Below are 18,543 nucleotides of genomic sequence, written 5' to 3'. Positions count from 1 at the left end.
GCCTCAAGTAATAGAGAGAAATGAAAAGATCATCATCAGGGTTTTTTTGTCGTTCTGAGCAACTGGGAGAATAGCCATATGAGAGTGTTTGAGATGGGGAAAAACTAATTTAGAAGAGAAATGGAAAGTTTGGTGTTGGACAAGTTTGAGATGTCTGTGAGACATCCTGAGCCCAGGAATGAGGCTGTAGTCAGGGCTGGAGATGAGTCAATAGTGCCCAGCTCGGGATCACAAGCTTCTGAGATGCTCTTAGCTTGATTGCTCACTAAATGTTTATTGCACACCTTCTTCGTGCTGGATGCTCAAGGTCAGCCATTGTGTCCTGGTCCAGATGGGTTTTGAAGACACCATTGCTAATTGAATTGTAGCCTGAAGCAATGGAGAACACTTGCTTCATGTTCTCTTCATTGGAGAACTTGAGAGTCGAGCAGAATTTGCTCTCAGATCTGATCATCATGCCTTATAAAAATGTGGTCCAACAAGGATTCTTCCTGACAATAATAATAACCAAGATGATCATAACATCCCGTATCCTTTCATCTCCCCTGAGGCTGAGGAGAGAGGTCTTAAAGCAGTTCAGGTCTTAAAGGCAGCCTTCTTTCTTGGAGCGCATGTTCTGTGGTGTGCTTTGTGCCTGCGCATTGTCAAGGGGAGCATGGAAGGCTGGGCCTTACTCTCCAGGCCTAGAAAGAAATGAATGCCTGACAATGTGATAGCTGTTCTGTCTCCATGGGAACCAGACACTTGAGAAGTAGCTTAGTCACACTAGCTTAGGTAACTCAATGAGTAGGCCATTCAGTAAGGGGACACAGGATCTGGTTGATATAATGCAAAATTAGGGCCTGTTCCAGCAATATGTACCAAAAAAAAAAAGTTTGAGAATGTCCCACCTTCCGTGTAATCCTAGCTCTGGGAAGCAGGCATGTTGGGTGTTATAAAGAAGTGTTGTTTTAATAACAAAGGTGATGGGAACTAAAGGAGGGTGATGGGTCCAGGGCAGGTTTGGCTGGGGAAGAGAAGAGAAGAGAAATAGCATCTTAGCAGGAAAATAAAGCCCATGGGCGTTCCTGTTAAGTAGGTTGTTGTTAAATAATATCTGTCCCAGCTTTCTTTGTTTAATGCATTTTTAGAAGTTGCTCTCAAACTGAGTCCAAATTCCCCAATTTCACTGAAGAAAGCTAGTCTTGATTTTTTTCATTGAATGCTCTTTTAAAAATAGACAAAATATTTTGGCATTTTCGTGGAATTGTTATTCTGACATGAATTCCCTATGAGCATGTATTAAACTTTGATTTTTCTCCTGTTTAAAAAAAATAGATCAGAGCGTGCTCTCCCTCCCAGCAGCGCGCCCACCCCTCCCCCTTTCCCCTCTCCTTCCCCCTCAGGCATGCCTCTCCTCAACTCTAAGGGACCCCAGGAGACTTGCAACCTGGGCAGCAGTGGGCAGCAGCAGCTCGTCCTGGGCTAACCCCCTGAGCCTGTCCCTAAGTCCCCCTTTTCTCAGACTTCTTAGCCAAAGCAGCCAGCCTGGGCTCCTTGCTCTGCCTAGTCGCTCTCCTATTGCTCGTTCTGTCCTACACCCTTTCTTGTTTCCCTGTCTCCAACTTTAATAAACGTCCTCTCAAAAAAAATGTGGCAAGATAATCCAGTTACATCAAAGCAAGCACCCACTTCTATTCCAAATAAGTACTGTGCTGATCGCCTTTGTGGAAGGACTCCCCAAGATACCTAGACCCAATGGCTTCATTGTCCCAACACTTACTTTTTGTCATTGCTCATATGGATCTGGCCTAGTACACTCCTCATTTTAGCACAAAAACCTAAACATAAGCACTTACGCCAACAGAAAGCTTAGTATTTTTAATTCTAGGCCCTCCTTGTTAAGGATTTCCTATGTGCCCGGTACTCATATAATTCAGCACCAATGCTCTGAAACTGCTAAGCCCATTATACAGATGGGGAAACTGATGCTTGGGAGAGGTTAGAGACCAAATGTGAAAAACCGGAGCACCGTGACTGGCATAAAATAAATATTATTTATATCTTAATGTAGTTGAACCTTGACTGCCAAATACTTGAATCTGGCATAGGGGCCAGTAAGTAATATGTGGTTGTGTCTTCAAGTTTATGAAGTGCCAATATGTGACAGACCTAATTCAATTCAAATAGATCTAGATTCAAATCCAAGCTCTGACTTCAGGGTTGGGGGGAGGGGGGGGTGTTGATTTGTTTGTTTGTTGTTGTTGTTTTAAACTTACCTTGTTGTTGAAAGGATTACAGATGCCCCTCTTTTATCCCCCATTGACCCCCTCCATCCTGCTCCCACCAGTGCCAGGCCTTCACCACACTATGGTCTGTGTCCATGGGTTATGCATATGTGCATATAAGTTCATTGGTTAATCTCTTCCCCATCTCCCTTCCCTCTCAGATTCGTCAGTCTGTTCCATTCTTCCATATTTCTGGATCTGTTTTGTTCGTCAGTTTCTTTTGTTTATTAGATTCCACATATAAGTGAGATCATGTGATCCCTGTCTTACTCTGACTGTCTTATTTCCTTACCTTTGGGAAATCATTTATTCCTACTGAGCCTATTTCCTCACCCATAATGCTGGCTACTTGACTTGCAAAATTGTTTTAAGAATGAAGTCACATCAATTACATCTTAATAAAGCTGAGGGGAAAAGAAAGATTTGGATTGTGTCATGAATTTGAAGGGCTTCACATTGTGTCTAATTACAGCAATAACTCAATAATAAAAACAGCAACAATCACCTATTGATCATATATCTGCTGCCTGGTCATTTGTTTTATAATATACCAGGCTTCTCCAAGGATCTCAATTGTCATAGTGAGTTTAATCAACTAAACTTCCCTAGTGAGTATTCAGGACGTTGGTGAAAGACAAATTTGAAAGCAGCTGGACTAGGCCATTTCATCCGAACACTCCTTTGGCCCGTAAAGATGGCTGTTCTTCCCCTGTTTTGGGAGCAGCACTAAGCTCCGAAATCTGTAGAGGCAGGCCCTCCTTCCACGGTGGCTGGTGGAGGGGCTGCGCTCTCAGCATGGCACTGGGCAGCCAGCCCGCCAGTGTCCTCCCAGGACTGCAGGGGGTCTGGCCACTTGAACGGAACAATCTCGCTCATGGAACCTCCAGACCGCAGATTGGCAGACCTTTTCTCCAAAGGGTCAGATAGGAAATATTTCAGGCTTTGTGGGCCAGCTGCTGTCACAACTCCTCAGCCAACGTCGCCACAGAAGTAGGTAAACAAACAAGCGTGGCTGCACCCCAATAGAACTTCATTTATGGTTCCCATTTTGAATTTCATGTAATTTTCAGGTGTCATGAAATGTTATTTTTTCTTTGGTTTCAAATGTCTATACCAGAGCTCGAGATCCGAGATTGAGACCATCCCCTGTAGGCCGCATCTGGTCCGTGGCCTGCTTTCATAGCGCCTTCAAGCCAAGAATGTCATTTCACTGTTTAAGGGCTGTTTAAGTAGCAGAAGAAAACTGTGTCTCAGATTGCATATGTCCAGCAAAGCCTAAATAATTTATTGACTGTCCCTTTGGAGAAAAAGTTTGCCTACCCTTATTTATATCAGGCTCTTTGTTGTTGTTGTTGTTGTTAAAACAACAAACATTTTTTATCTCACAGTTTTGTAGGTTAGAACTCAACATGGTCTCATGGGACAAAAATCAGAGCTATGTTCACTTCTGGACGCTCTAGGGAGGAATCCATTTCCTTTCCTTTTCTAGTTTTTAGCGATGCCCATAAATCTTGGCTCATGGCCCCTTCCTCCTCCTTCAAAGTCAGAAAAAGTGGGAATCCTTCTCACAGTGCATCCTCCTGACCGCTCCATCGTCACATCTCCTTCTCTGACTCTTCTCCTGATTCCGTCTTCCACATTTTTTAAAAATTTATCTTAATTGTCGAAAGTATCATAGATGTTCTCCTCCCCTGCTCCCTGCCCGCCAATTGATCCCCTTCACCCCGCCCCCCTTCATGTTGATTAGTTTCAGCCCTGCCTTCAGGGCACCAGGACAGTTAATTCAGTGGCAGCCACACTGCAGCCCACTAGACTGTCCACTCGGTGCAGGCTCCATGGGTCAGCATCTAGGGTCTCGCTGAAGCACAGGACTTTGTCCTGTGGACACGCCATTCACCTCATGTGCACATCTTTGGGATGGGAGGAACCTGAGTCCTTGAGAAAACCTACATAGCCGTGGGGAGAATGTGCAAACTCCACAGGCAGTGGCCCTGGCCAGGAATCAATTCTTTCCACATCAATGTTATAAGGAAATGATGTTATTCGAGGACCCGCCGTATATAACTGATACATATGTTCCTGCTCCCTTATTGAAGAAAGTCTGGTCTCTCTCATGCATACATGTAAAATGGAATGCAGTGAATGAGCACAGGCCATCACAGCCCCCCAGCCTCCTGTGCGGCCTGCACTGGCCAGCCTTAGGCCTTCCTTGCTCTGGGGCCTCTGAAGAAGCACCAAGCATCTCAGAGTCTCACTTGCTCTGTCTTAATCTTCCCATCTGGAAGGGGGAGATGATCACAGGGCTGCTGGGAGCGCAGTGGGGAGCCCCGAGAAAATACTCCTAGGCATTCCATAAGCAAGAGCTGTGACTGCTGACTTTGGGGTCAGAGGAAGCAGTGGCAATAGTGACTGTGGTGTTTTCCAGGGAGCAGGAGAGGGAGAGGTTGGAGCCGAGCACAGGCCCCGTAGGGAAATGAGAGCCCAGAAGGCTGCATGTGTTTAAAGGATATTTAGAGAATCGGACTCACAGAAGATGGGCAGCAGAAAATGTGCTGACATGGTAATAAAAACACTGTGTCTGTGTTCAGCGTTTACAGTTTACACTGCTATCTTCCATTAATTATCCAATTAGTCTTCTTCTTTTCCATGTTCTTTTTTTCCAGTGAGGAAACTGTGGCTCAGAAAAATGAAATAGTTGGCCCAAGGAAGCACATCTGTTAACTGACCACACTGGGAATATGATCTAGACTTCCGATTGGCCCGTGGCCCTCAGGGAGCACCCAGTGCCAGGGCTTTGTGCCGCAGTCGTGGGGATGCCGTGAGCAATAGTAAAGCAGTGGAGTGACATGCTAGACGTGCACACGTGGGAAGATTAATCTGATAGCAAAGGAGATTATTGCAGTGCCCCTGGTAGGAAATAATAAAGACCTAAGGCAAGGGCTGTAACCTGAGGGAGGAGAGAGAGATAGGAGAATGGTTACAAATGAAATCTAGATGGCTCTGTGATTGGATTTAGCCTTCTCGTTGGCACTGTGTGGGCCCCTATGTGTGGAGGCCAACTTGGCCAGGCCTACTCTGGCTTTCTTCTTCTTCCTCCCTCTTTGTACCCCTTCTTGGCAGTGGTCCCCTCTTTGGGCTTCAGTGGGTTTTTGCCACAATGAAAACTAATCTTTGGAATGGTTAGGTTCTTTCTCTTGTTCTCTACTTGGCTATTATTTTCCTGATGTTGAAAGAGGGAGTCTCTATAAGTAAAGAGAAAATTAAAGCAAGTGAGTGTCACATATCTAATCAGTAAAAAAAGACCTGGTTAGCTCCACCACAAGTTTGGATTGTGTGTGTGTGCGTGTGTGTGTGTGTGTGTGTGTGTGTGTGTGTGTGTGTGTTTAAAATCATTCAGCCAGTAGTTGAACTGTGACTTACATTTCATGTGAATACAGACTCTCACAGTAATCCAGATTATTTCTTAATTGTCATCAGAACTACGCCCAACTCCTAAAACTTGGCATTTCATGCCAGCTGTCCCATGAGAGATCCTTATAAAGTTACAAACAGTTAATATCTTGTTGGTGGTATTGACAGCTTTAGACAGGTGGAAGGTAAGCCGTGGACCCTTGGGGTCTCATAGGTTGTATGCATCACTTACATAATACTTCTAGTGATCTTTTTTAAAAGAAATAATGTTTTAGCATATATTTTCTTCTCTCAGATGAGGGAGCTACTTTTCAATCTTACCGTTAATCCTTTCCTTGTGAGCAGCCGGCGCTGGGCTTTGAAAATAAGCCACTCCTGTACGTTGTACCCCTTTTTGCTTTTCAGCTTCTTTTCCCCCAAAACAAAAGATCTGGAATGGGGAGTAATCATTTTCAATGACATTCAGGCCCCATTTGTGGCTGTAATGTTAGCATTCTAAACAAGAAATTGATTACAGGGTCCAAAATGGGTACTTTTTTCTTTCATTTGATTGATTCTTCCCAAAGATTTCTTGTTGAGTTGAGCACACTTTACAAGATCTCCACAGTGACTAACAAACCCTCATCAGCCGACTCACATTGTCAGTGTCACTCACCCCGCACTGGGCCTTCTCACCTCTGAGTCACTGCTGGTCAGAGGAGGCTTAGCTGCCCTCATAGGACAGTGTGGGAACATTTAGAAACCTTCTCTTTCATTCCATACATTCACAGTGTAAGTACCTGCATTACTGGTCACATTTTCTGAAATAGTTGAACCATCTTCCAGTTACTCTTTCTAGCCTGAGGTGAATTCTTTAAACAGCAATTTTTAAACATGATAGATCTACTTTTTGATCCAAAGTAGAAGAGCAATTGCTAGGCGTTTGTATAGAGTGGACCTCATAGATGTAAGAGGATGCAGACTCACTAGGGATGCAGGAGACAGTTATCAGACATGTGAAATATACTTACAAATTGAAAATAGTAATAGATACATTTAAAAGCAAAATTAATTTTGGGGGCCCCCAGCACTGTAGGTACTTTGTAGAACCCAACTGCTGCTTGAGAATGCTATAGCTATCTAAAACTAGAACAGTGACTTGAGCATTAAACTATTTCTTAAAGGTCTCAACTGAAATAATTTAAATTGGACAAATTTATGTGGCCTTGTGTGTTTGGTTTAATTGTTCAATATTTCTTTGCTTTTTAGTTTAGAAAAATAAGATGGTAAAAGAAAGAGAAAATGGGGGCAAAATGTTCCAGGGTGTGTGGATAGGAACCAGAGCGTCATTAAAAATAGAAACAATTTTTTTCTTTTAATGCTTTACAGGTTCATCTAAACAATAAAGAGATATCGCTTCCTTATTAGCATTGGTGCTATTTTTAGTTGTTCTTTCAGTAAAACTGAAATGACTTACAGTCCTTTTTGGACTACACACAATCTAATGTGATATTTGGCATTTGTGGCATAGTTAAGTCAAAGCTAAAAATCTCAGGGTGTATCATTTAAAGGTTACATAAAAGGGGGAAATATTTTTATGGTTAGATGAATTGTTAGCTTTAAGATTTTTAGAGAAAGGAGAAGGCATTTTATTTTTATACTCAGAAGAATATTCTGGATCCTATTCTAAAAACCCAAGAAAAGATAAACAGGTTTTCCTTAAACTTTCTATCTAGTTTGAGGCTCAAAGGACCATGGACACTCTGGACCCAAAGTAGAATTTTTGAGAAATTAAATGAAAACAGGTTCTGAAAATTATTTTTGAATCAGCTTCAATTCTGGGAGTGGCATTTAAAATAGATGAAATTGCCATTTGAAGGTCGGAAGTGAGAAGTGGGACTGAGTTTTTGCAGTGCTTACTTAAAAGATAGTTAAGATCAAGATCATGTACAAATACAGGAATCAGCAATGCAGTTATAACTATAATATCTCTCGACATAAAATCTGAGCAGCATGAAATCTGATCACTGCCCCTCCTCACCAGGGACCTGGAGGCATTCACCATGGTGTCCCATTGGGTGAGATCCCATGCTAATACCATGTGGTCTCCATGTTTTGCCCAAATTGAAGACTCCATCAAAAGAATTTGTCAAAATACAAGCAGTAGATGGTACCCAATAGCTTAGCCTTATGGTCTATAGTAATTTAGATGAAGTAATGATCACTGAAACCATCCATGAGGTAATTCAGAAAACTGTACTGACAATTTTGAAGTTACACACACAAAGCCTTTGGTGTTATATGGGCCACAGTACCCACTACACATCTGGCTACCCACCTCTCGAGTCACCCTTTGTTTCCTGGCCTGAGACTAACAAGTTTTTCAGAAAAGTCAGTCTTTTATAATTTACTAGAGGCCCGGTGCATGAATTCATGCATGGGTGGGGTCTGGCCAGCCCATTGGGTCGATGGGGCCAGCTGCGGGGGAGGGGACACTGGAGGTTGGGCTGCCAGCCCTGCCCCCAATCAGGGTAGGGGGGCTGATCGGGGGAGGGGCCAGTTAGGGGGAGGGGCCCTGGGCGATTGGTGGGCTGGCCCCACCCCCTGGTCGAACTCCTGGTTGAGGGGACAATTTGCATATTACCCTTTTATTATATGGGATTGAACACATACATAGTAGTGTCAGAGGTGCCTTGCCATAATTCTTCCCTTCAGGGAGTTTATAAATGAACAAAGGAGGCTGCTGGTAGGGAATGAGTGAATCTTCCACAGCAGTCCTTCATGGGGCAAAACTATTCTGAACTAAATGCCACTTCATATCCACAAAGAGTGGAACCACAGACTCGGATGCCTAAAGGAATTCAGGCAACCGGTCCCCCTGTATTATTCATGACAAGTGTTCTAGTAGCTGCAATCATTGAACTATAAGAAGTGGCCCATAATAGGATGTCAGTTGGTCACACTAGCGCTGTGCATCAAGGAAAGCCAAGACCCACAGAGCTGTACAACCAAAACAGAAATGCCGGCGGCCCTAAGCGAGGTGCCTCTCCCCGGGGTGCTGCTCTTACGTGACACCCGGAGTTCTCCTTTGCCCATGACACTGCCGTTCCAAAATGTATGCGATGTGGGTCCTGTTATAAATGTGGGCATTCCTCTGATTTTCTAGTATAAGAACATCCCATAGGATAAAAATCAGTGGCGTTCACACAGGGAAAGCAGTGTTTGACGTATGTTCTTGTGTGTATTCTACACCTCACCTAAGTCTGAGTAAGATTGTCAAGCGAGTCCCGAGACCTTCTTTTTGATAAACGGTGACATCCTGGGGAGCTTTGCTTGGCTCTTACGATTTTAACGTTTAGAAACTTTTTGGCATTTTAGATTTGGGTGTGTTTCACATTTTCAAAAGAAATATTTTTAATCCATAATTACACCTACCAAAGACAACCAGTCTTGTCTTGGCAAATATTTTCATATAGTTTTATATAGTTTTTAAATTTCAACTATAGAAACTTCTTAAACACAAGTAGATTGGAGAGTGTAACGAAGCCCAGTGTAACCTCTCCCAGCGTTAGCAGTTACTAAGTCCAAGGTCCTCATTTTGTGTCTGTATCCTTACCACAGCTCTGCCCTCCCCTAGAATTATTTTTCAAAGCAAATCCCAGATATTATTTGTATATATTTAATTATGTTTTTAAGACTCCATTGAAAGAGTTTTTTAGAATAGAAATAGGTGATACCCAGTACTTTAGCAATTTAGAAAAATTAATAGTTATTTCCTAATATCATTAAATGTTTAATCAACAATTACATTTCTCCAATTGTTTTTTCATTTTTATTTTAAATTATGATAAAATGCGTATAATTCTTAGCAATTTTTAAGTGTACGACTCAGGAACATTAAGTACATTCACATTGTTGTTCAATCCCCAGAACTCTTTTCATTGTGCAGAACTGAAGGTCTGTAGCCAGGAAACAATTCCTCAGGCTCTCCTCCCGCAACACCTGGCAACAACCTGCTCTACTTTCTGTCTTAATGATTTTCATGGCTTTAAGTGCCTCATCTAAGTAAAATCAGACAGTGTTGGTCTCTATGTTAGTGGAATATTTCACTTAGCATAATCTCCTCAAGCTTCCTTCGTGTTGTAGAATCCTGTGTCAGAATTTCCTTCCTCTTCATGGCTGACTAATACTCCATTGTGTGGGTGTACCACATTTGCTTATTCCTCTGTCAGTGGACACTCGGGTTGCCTATACCATTTTGAAGAAGGCTGCTATGAACATGGGTGTACATATATCTCTTTGAGACCCTCCTTTCAATTATTTGGGGTATATGCCCAGAAGTAGACTTGTGCCTAATTTATTAAAGTATTTTATTAAAGAATGGTTAGACTCTTTTCCATAGCACCGTTTACAGTGTGCAAGGGTTCCAGTGTCTCCACAGCCTCATCAACACCGTGCTTTCTGTCTGTCTGTTTTTTATAGTCGTCCTAATGGGTGTCAGGTGGAATCTCATTGTGATTTTGATTTGCATTTCCCTAATGGTTAGTGATACTGAGCATCTTTTCATGGGCTTGTTGACCATTTATGTATCATCTTTGGGGAAATATCCATTCAAGTCCTTTGCCCGTTTTTAAAGTAGTTTTTTATTGTTACTGTTGAGCTGTCGTTCTTTATTCTTCCTGGATATTAACCTCTTACCTGATATCTGAGCTGTAAATATTTTTTCCTACTCCATAGGTTGCTAATTGGGTCCATTGATGCACAGAAGTTTCTAGGTGCAGTGTGATTTATCTAAGCAAAGCCGGTGGCATGACCATTATAAGAATGTACATTTGGGGTGTTTTTCTGACCTGTGTGCATGCAAGAACTCTTTCCCTCAGGTCCTGAGCACAATTATTTTGGAAGAAACTTTTTCAATATCTGTGTTGAGTAGCAAAAGTGCCCCTGCTAACGATGCCTGTGTCAGCACTAGTGTTATAGCTCGTTCCGTGTGCAGATGAGCGGGATGGCTTCGTCGTAGACTCCCTGCACAGTGTCACTCCTTGTCATCCTCAGGCAATTACTAGATGTCAAAGCAAATGGGACCGCCTGCAGGAGCAACAGTGTCTTCACCGGGTGGCTGAGTCTTGGTAAAATTACATTTCTGAATCGCTACGGATTGTGGTTACTAAGAATATTTTTAAAATGACTCTTAACATTTATCAAATACCTCAGCTCATCTATGAAACAAAACAGGGCAATAAGAGGCCATATCCTACTTCATATATATTTATAGACACCCTTTTCTTTTCTCCACCTCAAATCAGATTATAGATTTTCAACATGTGACAGCAACACTGAGGGACATAAATCTCTCTAAAGACTGAATTTCAGGTCAGCATTGCTGCGCACTGACTTTGTCTAGAATTCCTTTTTATTTTTTTTAAACCTTTCATAACATGAAGATCTAGTATAATAGCAGTGATCAGGCTGGGGAAAGAAGAACAGGAAAGGAATAACAATAGGTCCCGCGTCATGCTGGTCATGTCAGGTGGGATGATGATAACTTTAGTCTCTGTGGGCAGTTCTGTGTTCTAGGAACGAGAGAGGAAGACCTGGAGGCCAGGGGTAATTAAAGGTCACTTGACAGGGGATGAAAGCAAAACGATTGTTTCAGGCCTGAGTCTCCCCTGGGCAGATTCCATTGTTATTTAAGTTTTCTACCTACCGTTGCTTTCTGTTCAATAGAAATAATTCTCTTTGGTTTAACCCACAACAGCTATGGTAGCCTAGCATTGTGACTAGTTCCTTTCCTTCATTTTCATGACTTTAAGAAGACATTTGCAATTCATTACAGTATTAAAATAATTTAGGAGCAGGGTTAAATTTCATTCCTGTGTGTGTTGTGTGTGGTGTGTGTATGTGTGTGTGTTGTGTTGGGTGATATTTGTTTTGTTTTGGTTAAAGAAAGTCTCTGTTACAAAGAGCTATAGTAAATTTGCACTGATTTGCACTGTTTCTTTATTAAATAAGAAGAATGGTAAAGCAATTGATTGTTTTTTCCCTTTCCAAGCCTCTCCACTGCACTATCCAAGTTTTACTAGGGAACTAAATTGCAGAGCACATAAGAATACACTTTGCAAAATGTAATGCATGCCACTTATTGCATTTAAAAATAAATTGGCTGCTGATCTTATGCTAATATTACCCACTTCATTAAGTAGATAAGGAGGTTTTGTAAGCAGCTATTCTAAACGTGGGCTGCTCTTTAACCAGGTACAAATGAATCAGGCGTCACTGATGAACATATTTAATACTATACTATGTAGCTGAAATGATTTTAGGGTTCAAATGTCTGTTTGTGTATCCTAATCTAGGTATCTAGGAATTTATTTTTCCCAACACTGAACAATAGCAACTAACGAAAGATCAAATTTTATAATTTTTTTCTTCTTCATTAGAATTATTTGAAATACCGGGTGTCCCAAAAAATATATACATACATACTTTAACAGCTGATAGCTCAATTTTGAAAAGGAAATGTATTTTGATAAACACTGCCTTTATAATTATTCAAAGTGTGTGTACACATTTTGGAGGGATACCCTATATTCTCTATTTACTGCTTTTCATTTGTTTGTTCTTCTACCAAACTGGGAAAGCCCTTGTGCCTGGCATTGTGTTAGGTCCTAAGGATGTAGAGAGAAGGATGTAGGGATAAGTCTCTGCCCTCCTTAGACAAGCACACATACAGCTGTGGTACCCAGCACTGATGAGCCGGTGGGAGGAGTCAGGGAGGAGACTGATCTGAGGCAGGGGCGGTGGGAGCAGCGCTGTGGGCACAGGGATGCAGGAGGTGAGTACACCGGCTTGGCTGGGTCAGAGCCCTCGGTGTATTAATGTGGGGAACCAGGCGAGATGCTTGCCCAAGTTTTCTTTAAGGTCTTCAGTGGGAACTGCCATCAGAGCCACCTCGCTTTTCCATTAGGCCTCTGCCTAGTCATCTTCTGAAGAAAAGATGTTATGAGTAAACTATAACTAGGTCACGTGTTGGGGTGGTAAACAAGAGCCAGACATCTGTGGGCCCCCGTACTTGCTGACGTGTTTGGATGTTTCCTAAAAGAGATGGGAGAATGGGACGGACATGGTGACACCTGGGCTGAGAGTCCCCGAGGGAGCCAGTTGAAGATATCTCCCAAACAGACGCATGGCTGGGAAATTAACGGGCGGTGACTACAAGGAGGGTGTGGATTCCAGGTCCAAGGGGCAGGGTGTTGAGACTGACTTGATGTGGGGGAAAGAGAGGCTGTTTAGAAGATGCCAAGGTTTGGGGCTGGTAGGGTGCTGTTCTCCTAAAGAAGGAACACAGTGGGTTCCAGGGGAAATGATGACTCCAATTTCTAGCACATTGAGTGCCAGGTGCTCTGCAGGACATCCAAGTAGAAACCACCAACAGGTCATCGGTGTGTGAGCCTGCACTTGAGACCTGATTTAATAGAGGGGAGAGGGGCAGTGGTTGAGGCATGAATGGGGTGGGGTCCGCAGGGCCTGTGAGTAGAGTGAGGAATGGGACCAGAATCCTTTAAGAACAGGTGATGGACAGTCGATTACAGGAAGATGTTCAGAAAAGATCGATGATGTGACAGGCACCAGGGAAGGAGAAATGTCAAGATAGGACAGCACTGGCCACTGCCACAGAGGGGTCAAGTTCAGAAAAGAATGGAAAGATTTGGCAGAAAAGTTTACTTAAAGAGAGATGTTTGTTTGATGTGGAAGCAAAGTTCTATAATTTTTCAAAAGTGATCGAACAAAACCTGGTGTTTTAAAAGCAATCATTTCATAACTGCAGCCCTGGAATTCATTCTTGCAAAAAGCACAAGAAAAGTAAGACTAAGCCAGATGTGGTGATTGGTCCATCTCAGTTTTGGTCTTAAAAAAAAAAAATGTGTTTTTCTTCCTCTTCTAAATATGCCCAAATAAGCCATCAAGCCATGACTAACTTATTAACTGTTCAGTGTGAGCTTTTGTCGCATTTGGTTTGTGTCAGACATATTTGAAAACTTAGGAAAGTATTAGGAGATTATGATAACAGGAAAATAAAAGCGGACCTCGATGTGAGAAGAACTCCGATGCCAGAACGTGTAAGCAAATCTGCGGACACGGTTATCTGCCTGCTCTTCTGCTCATTTGCTCTTAGGGAAAACACGGAGCGTGAGACGGCTCTGCGCCCTGCCAGCTCTGTCACCGCAAGCAAATCACACCGCCGCCAGGTTTCCCATCTCTCCAATCAGAAGTGGGGTCCCCCCCACCCCCGCTCAGCTTCCCAAACTGCAGATTGTGACACGTCAGTGGGCCATGAAATGGGGAATATCAGAGTACCCCCCATGCAGTGAGCAGAGGCTCCTTTTGCCAAACTTACATTATTTCAGCTGTGTGGTGTGTGTGTGTGTGTGTGTGTGTGTGCGAGAGAGAGAGAGAGAGAGAGAGAGAGAGAGAGAGAGAGAGAGAGAGAGAAAGAAAGAGAGAGAGAGAGAGAGAGAGAGAGACGGGGGGGCGAGTGGGCGGTATTTCTAGAACATGGTGTAAAATATATTTTTTTTATTGTGGATCGTGGTTTGAAAAATATTTGATAAACACTGCTCCCTCAACTAGAGCCCCTTCCTATTCTAAAATTCTCTCATTCCACTTAAATCTGAAAGCTGTTCTCTTGGTGTAGTAGACGGTTCACAACACGGTGGAGTGGCAGGGATAGACACTGTGAAGGCATGAAAGCTCATAACAAAAGAGAAAAACATTCAGAGGTAAATAAGGCCAACATCTGTGTCGTATTTGACCATGAGACTGAACAAGCCTTTAAAATTTATTAGTATTCCGACTGGCAAGCCATTACTCTAATTTATGAAGAAAAGTTAAGTATGCTATATATTAGCAAACAATGCAGTAGTTCTTTTGATGGCGGCGTAAATAAGCAACCATATCAAGGAGGAATAATGCTCCTTCAAAAGTAACAATACCATGGCACATAAATTCCGGAATTGGCAGTGAAACTCTTCTGCGCGCCACATAAAAAGATTCATGGGCCTGGTTATGCGACAACTCAGCGCACTTTTATTGGCCTGAACAAGAGGGAGTAAACACCTCCGTCAGGTGTTTTGCTTTAGAAACAGCTGTTTGAACTGCCCCCACTGGTAATTCTGCTCCGGGGTGTGTTTGAGGATGTGCCTTTCCAGCATGCTTGCTGATACTGCGAATGGAAGCAAGTGAGCCATTCCCCATGAAAGCAGCGTGCACGCGAGTTTGCCTTTACTTATTTGTCAACTGTTCTTAATTCTTCCCAACCAATGCAATGTCATAGGTGTTCGGTGGTGGTACTCAGGGACAGTTGGAGAGGGCTAAGGAGTGTGAGTCCTCGCACAGGGGAGTTGAGGGAAGGGTTTGCGGTCCCTCCCACACAGCTCTTACACACTCAGTGGCCTTGGTGTGTCTTTCCCCTCTGCCCTCTTATAAACCCCGGGGTGTTTGTGAAACCCCGTGCCAACCTAAGCCCCGACCTTTGGCGATTCTGTGTTCTCTGCCTTCTTTCAGTCAGTCAGCAGGCAGAGGAGGCCTAGCGCAGGAGAGGAATTGAGACCAGAGGTGCCAAGCCCTCCTCTGGGATTTCTGTTTAGACTCTGAGACAAGCTGGCAAGGAGTGGGCGGGGCTAGTGCTGTGGGTGGGCGGGGTTGGCAGGGTTGACTCCGCCTCCCTTGCCCACAGTTGATTGGCCCCTGGCAGGCATTCAAGGAGTCTCTGCCCCTTTCGCCCTATCACAGGCCCGCTCTCCCCAGGTGTACAAGCAGGTATGATTGTGCCAAATTAAGAGACGAGAATTTTTTTTTATTATAAGAAAGAAATTATTCCATTGATTCTCTGAGAACAATGTGTTTGCATCTAGCCGTCTGACTTATTAGATGGGCAAGCTGAGGCTCCAGGAGAGGGCACGTGAGCTCAGGGCCAGGGGCTCCTCCCTGTCACTTCCCGCGACTTCCCAAAGCCCATGAGTGGCACTTGGGGTAAATCCTCGGGATGATAGACTGTGGATACATGGACAGTAGAGTGTAAGCCAGGCACCTCTTGAGCTTTGGAAGGAAGACAATAAAGAAAACATACAAGGTTTACGTCGGACAGTATTAGAAAACAAGAATCTTATTTTCTCTGGGTTTTGTGTCCCTGACTGTAAAATAAGACTCAAGGATTCGTGGTAGACAGAGTGCACCAGCCAGATGCGTGCCCTGTGTGAAAGCATGCTTTCTCTAGTTCCAATTTCCCTGATCAGTGATGGTGAGGTAGATTCCGTCTTTCTCTGAAAAGTTTGCTGTAATAATAAAACAGTATATCAGAAATTATTGTTCTTTGGGAAAATGTGACAGTGCCGGACCTGTGAAAGTTGGTATTGTTATTAGAATGTCAATAAAACTTTCAAACACGCACATTACATCCTTGAATATTTTCTCGACAGAAATGATTTTTCCTTCTTCATGATTGTGCAGGATATTCATCATGACCCATCTTGCTTCCTCAGCATGTTACATTAGGAATACAGCAACACCATAAAATCTGAAAATATCTCCATATTCCCCCGAGTTTGCCTCAGTGCCAATAAATGTCTTCAGGGTATGGGTTCTGTGAGGCATTGAGTAGCAGTCACTGGATCTCTCTGTGTATTGTACTGGATGTTTGATGACTGGATAGTGTCACATGAATGTTAAATATGTTCCCGGAGCTGGCATGGTGCCAGGTGGTCAGAGTGGCCATCACTTCCTACTTTTAAGTATACTCAAAATTGGCAGGCAGTCTGAATCAATAAAAAATTACTGCCCTTCAGAAGTGAATGTATATTGTACCTATTTTCTAATATTTGTGGTAATGCTTTTAGACATGTTTAATGGATTGTGGTGTAATGTAAGCAATGTCTTCTTGATTCACTGACTTTCTTGCTCCTGAAACCTAAGTGCGAAGCTGAATTTCCTCTACTTTATAGTATGTCTAAGTAACCCTAGATTTTATATATTTTTTAATATTTTAAGCAGCAAGTTATTTCTTCCTTATGCAAAGTACCAACAAAATTAGGGGAACTTTTTAAATAAAATAAATCATTGAAGTTTGCATATAGAAGAAATCATGCACACCAAAGGCAACTGGAGCCCAAGCCGCCCAACGATCACTTTGGGCCTTTCCCTACACTCACTCCCTCTTAATGTGACAATATAGTTCATGTCACCTGAAGAATACATTTTCTTGACCTGTAAAATTTCTTCTTTTAGGATCCACCTACTTCAGTTTCCCTTGGACTGCGAATGGAAGAAATGATTTTCAACTTGGCAGACACACATCTATTTTTTAATGACTTAGAAGTAAGTTCAGTTATTTTATATAAACTTCATGTTGTATGCCTGAAAATGGATGATTGCTCTTACAATAAGGGGATATTATTTTTGAATATATAATTGGGATAATGAGGCAAAGTAATTGCTAAGTATATAGTAATGCATTTTGCCTTCATGGTATTTGTTATGCTTTACTTGGACTGTTGTGTTTCAAAATTAGATTGCCATATAACCATTGATAAGGATGAAAATTTGAGGTCAAAGATCTTAAATATTGTTGTGTTGATTAGCAGAAACTACAGATTTCTCGGTTACATCATCACCGTTGAGATGAATTGCCTTTAGAACCCAACAGAGCTTGTGATACTTGCATATGCGGTTCATGTCAGGCTCTCACTGTCTTGCATTGGGTGCTTTCCTTTTTCACTGGCCCTGTCGTTTGCATGACATTTCAGTCGGATCTCTGCTGTTGGGGCACCAGGATTTCTCATGTGAAACTGCTGATGATTTTATTTGTCCATCATCATTTGGGGGGAAACGTGTCAGATGGCTCATTGAAGGCGTTATGGGCAGTGACAAACGTGATGGTCTTGATGAGCAGCATTCTTAAGAATAAAGAATATTGTTTTTCATATCTCCATTCTCAGACAACGTGACTATAACTACATTGCACTCCCTTCTTAATAGAGACAGTTGTTTATTTAAATCCTGCTGTTAAGCGAGCTTGTGGTAGAGCTGCTAACAGCCATTCGTCATCAAGTTGTTGTTTTGCTAGATTTTATAAATGTGTGTTATTTCAGACAGGAGAAGAATCTGAAAGATTCAAGTAGAACTTTTACTGATCGAAGTTAATTGGCAGCAATTGGCCTTTAAATATTTCCTGATGTTTCCCTTTTCAAAATCAAGCAAAATGCACCTTATTTAATAGATGAGCCAAAATCATTTGAAAAATGCCGGTGTGTGACAGAACGAAAATGCGGTTTGTTCAACATCTGCCCTGTATTTTGATTTCTTTTCATCTGCAGTGAAACTGCTCGCAGACGAATTGGCAACTTCCAGCACAAAGAGATTATTTAAATGCGCTTCATTTTCTTCCATTCCTTACTGAAATATTTCTTTTTATGCTTAGGGTAAAAGACAAAAGGTTCTTGCCTTTGAAAGTGTCCGCTTTCCTTAAGGAAATGGCATGTAAGGCATTAGTACTTTCTAAGGTGGAAATGTTTGAGTGAGTGACAAGTTTAGAATTGCCTTTAGAAAAGCTTGATAGTCATACTTATTTTCAAAAGCTGTTTCTGATTTATGGTTGTGATTCACTTCATCAAAGAACAGCACACAAAAATCTTATATTTTACTGGTATGTTCAGATTCCTTTCCAAAGTTTTCATTTGTTTCTAAATGATATAGACTAGACTGATATTTTGTGCTGGAAACAACCTTGTTCCTCTTATTGATGTTAATAGGTGTTAATAGCACCCATCAAGAAGAAATTAGCAGTAATTTGCTATTGTTTTTGAACTCTACCTTCTTTAAAAAATGCCAT

The 18,543-nt window shown here is 42.3% G+C and overlaps 1 protein-coding gene across 9 annotated transcripts in view; it reads left to right on the top strand.

The window, feature by feature from the left end:
- EYA1 (EYA transcriptional coactivator and phosphatase 1) overlaps positions 1-18,543 on the top strand; it is a gene marked incomplete at both ends in the record, with an annotated part of 278,470 nt that overhangs the window by 216,654 nt on the left and 43,273 nt on the right. For 6 of the 9 annotated variants that reach the window (XM_081111745.1, XM_081111752.1, XM_081111751.1 and 3 more), the window contains one exon: positions 16,941-17,030. The exons of 2 other annotated variants lie outside the window; for them this stretch is intronic. In XM_081111745.1, the coding sequence (XP_080967871.1) occupies positions 16,941-17,030 (90 nt within the window). Of the gene's footprint in view, positions 1-16,940; positions 17,031-17,909; positions 18,012-18,543 lie in introns of those variants that run through there. One more of the 9 variants, XM_081111753.1, reaches the window with a different exon arrangement.

This window comes from Myotis nattereri, assembly GCF_964212035.1.
Source record: "Myotis nattereri genome assembly, chromosome: 17".
In the NCBI taxonomy this organism is placed as follows: domain Eukaryota; kingdom Metazoa; phylum Chordata; class Mammalia; order Chiroptera; family Vespertilionidae; genus Myotis; species Myotis nattereri.
The sequence above is the reverse complement of the archived record's forward strand: the minus strand, read 5'-3'. Positions and strand labels throughout refer to the sequence as shown.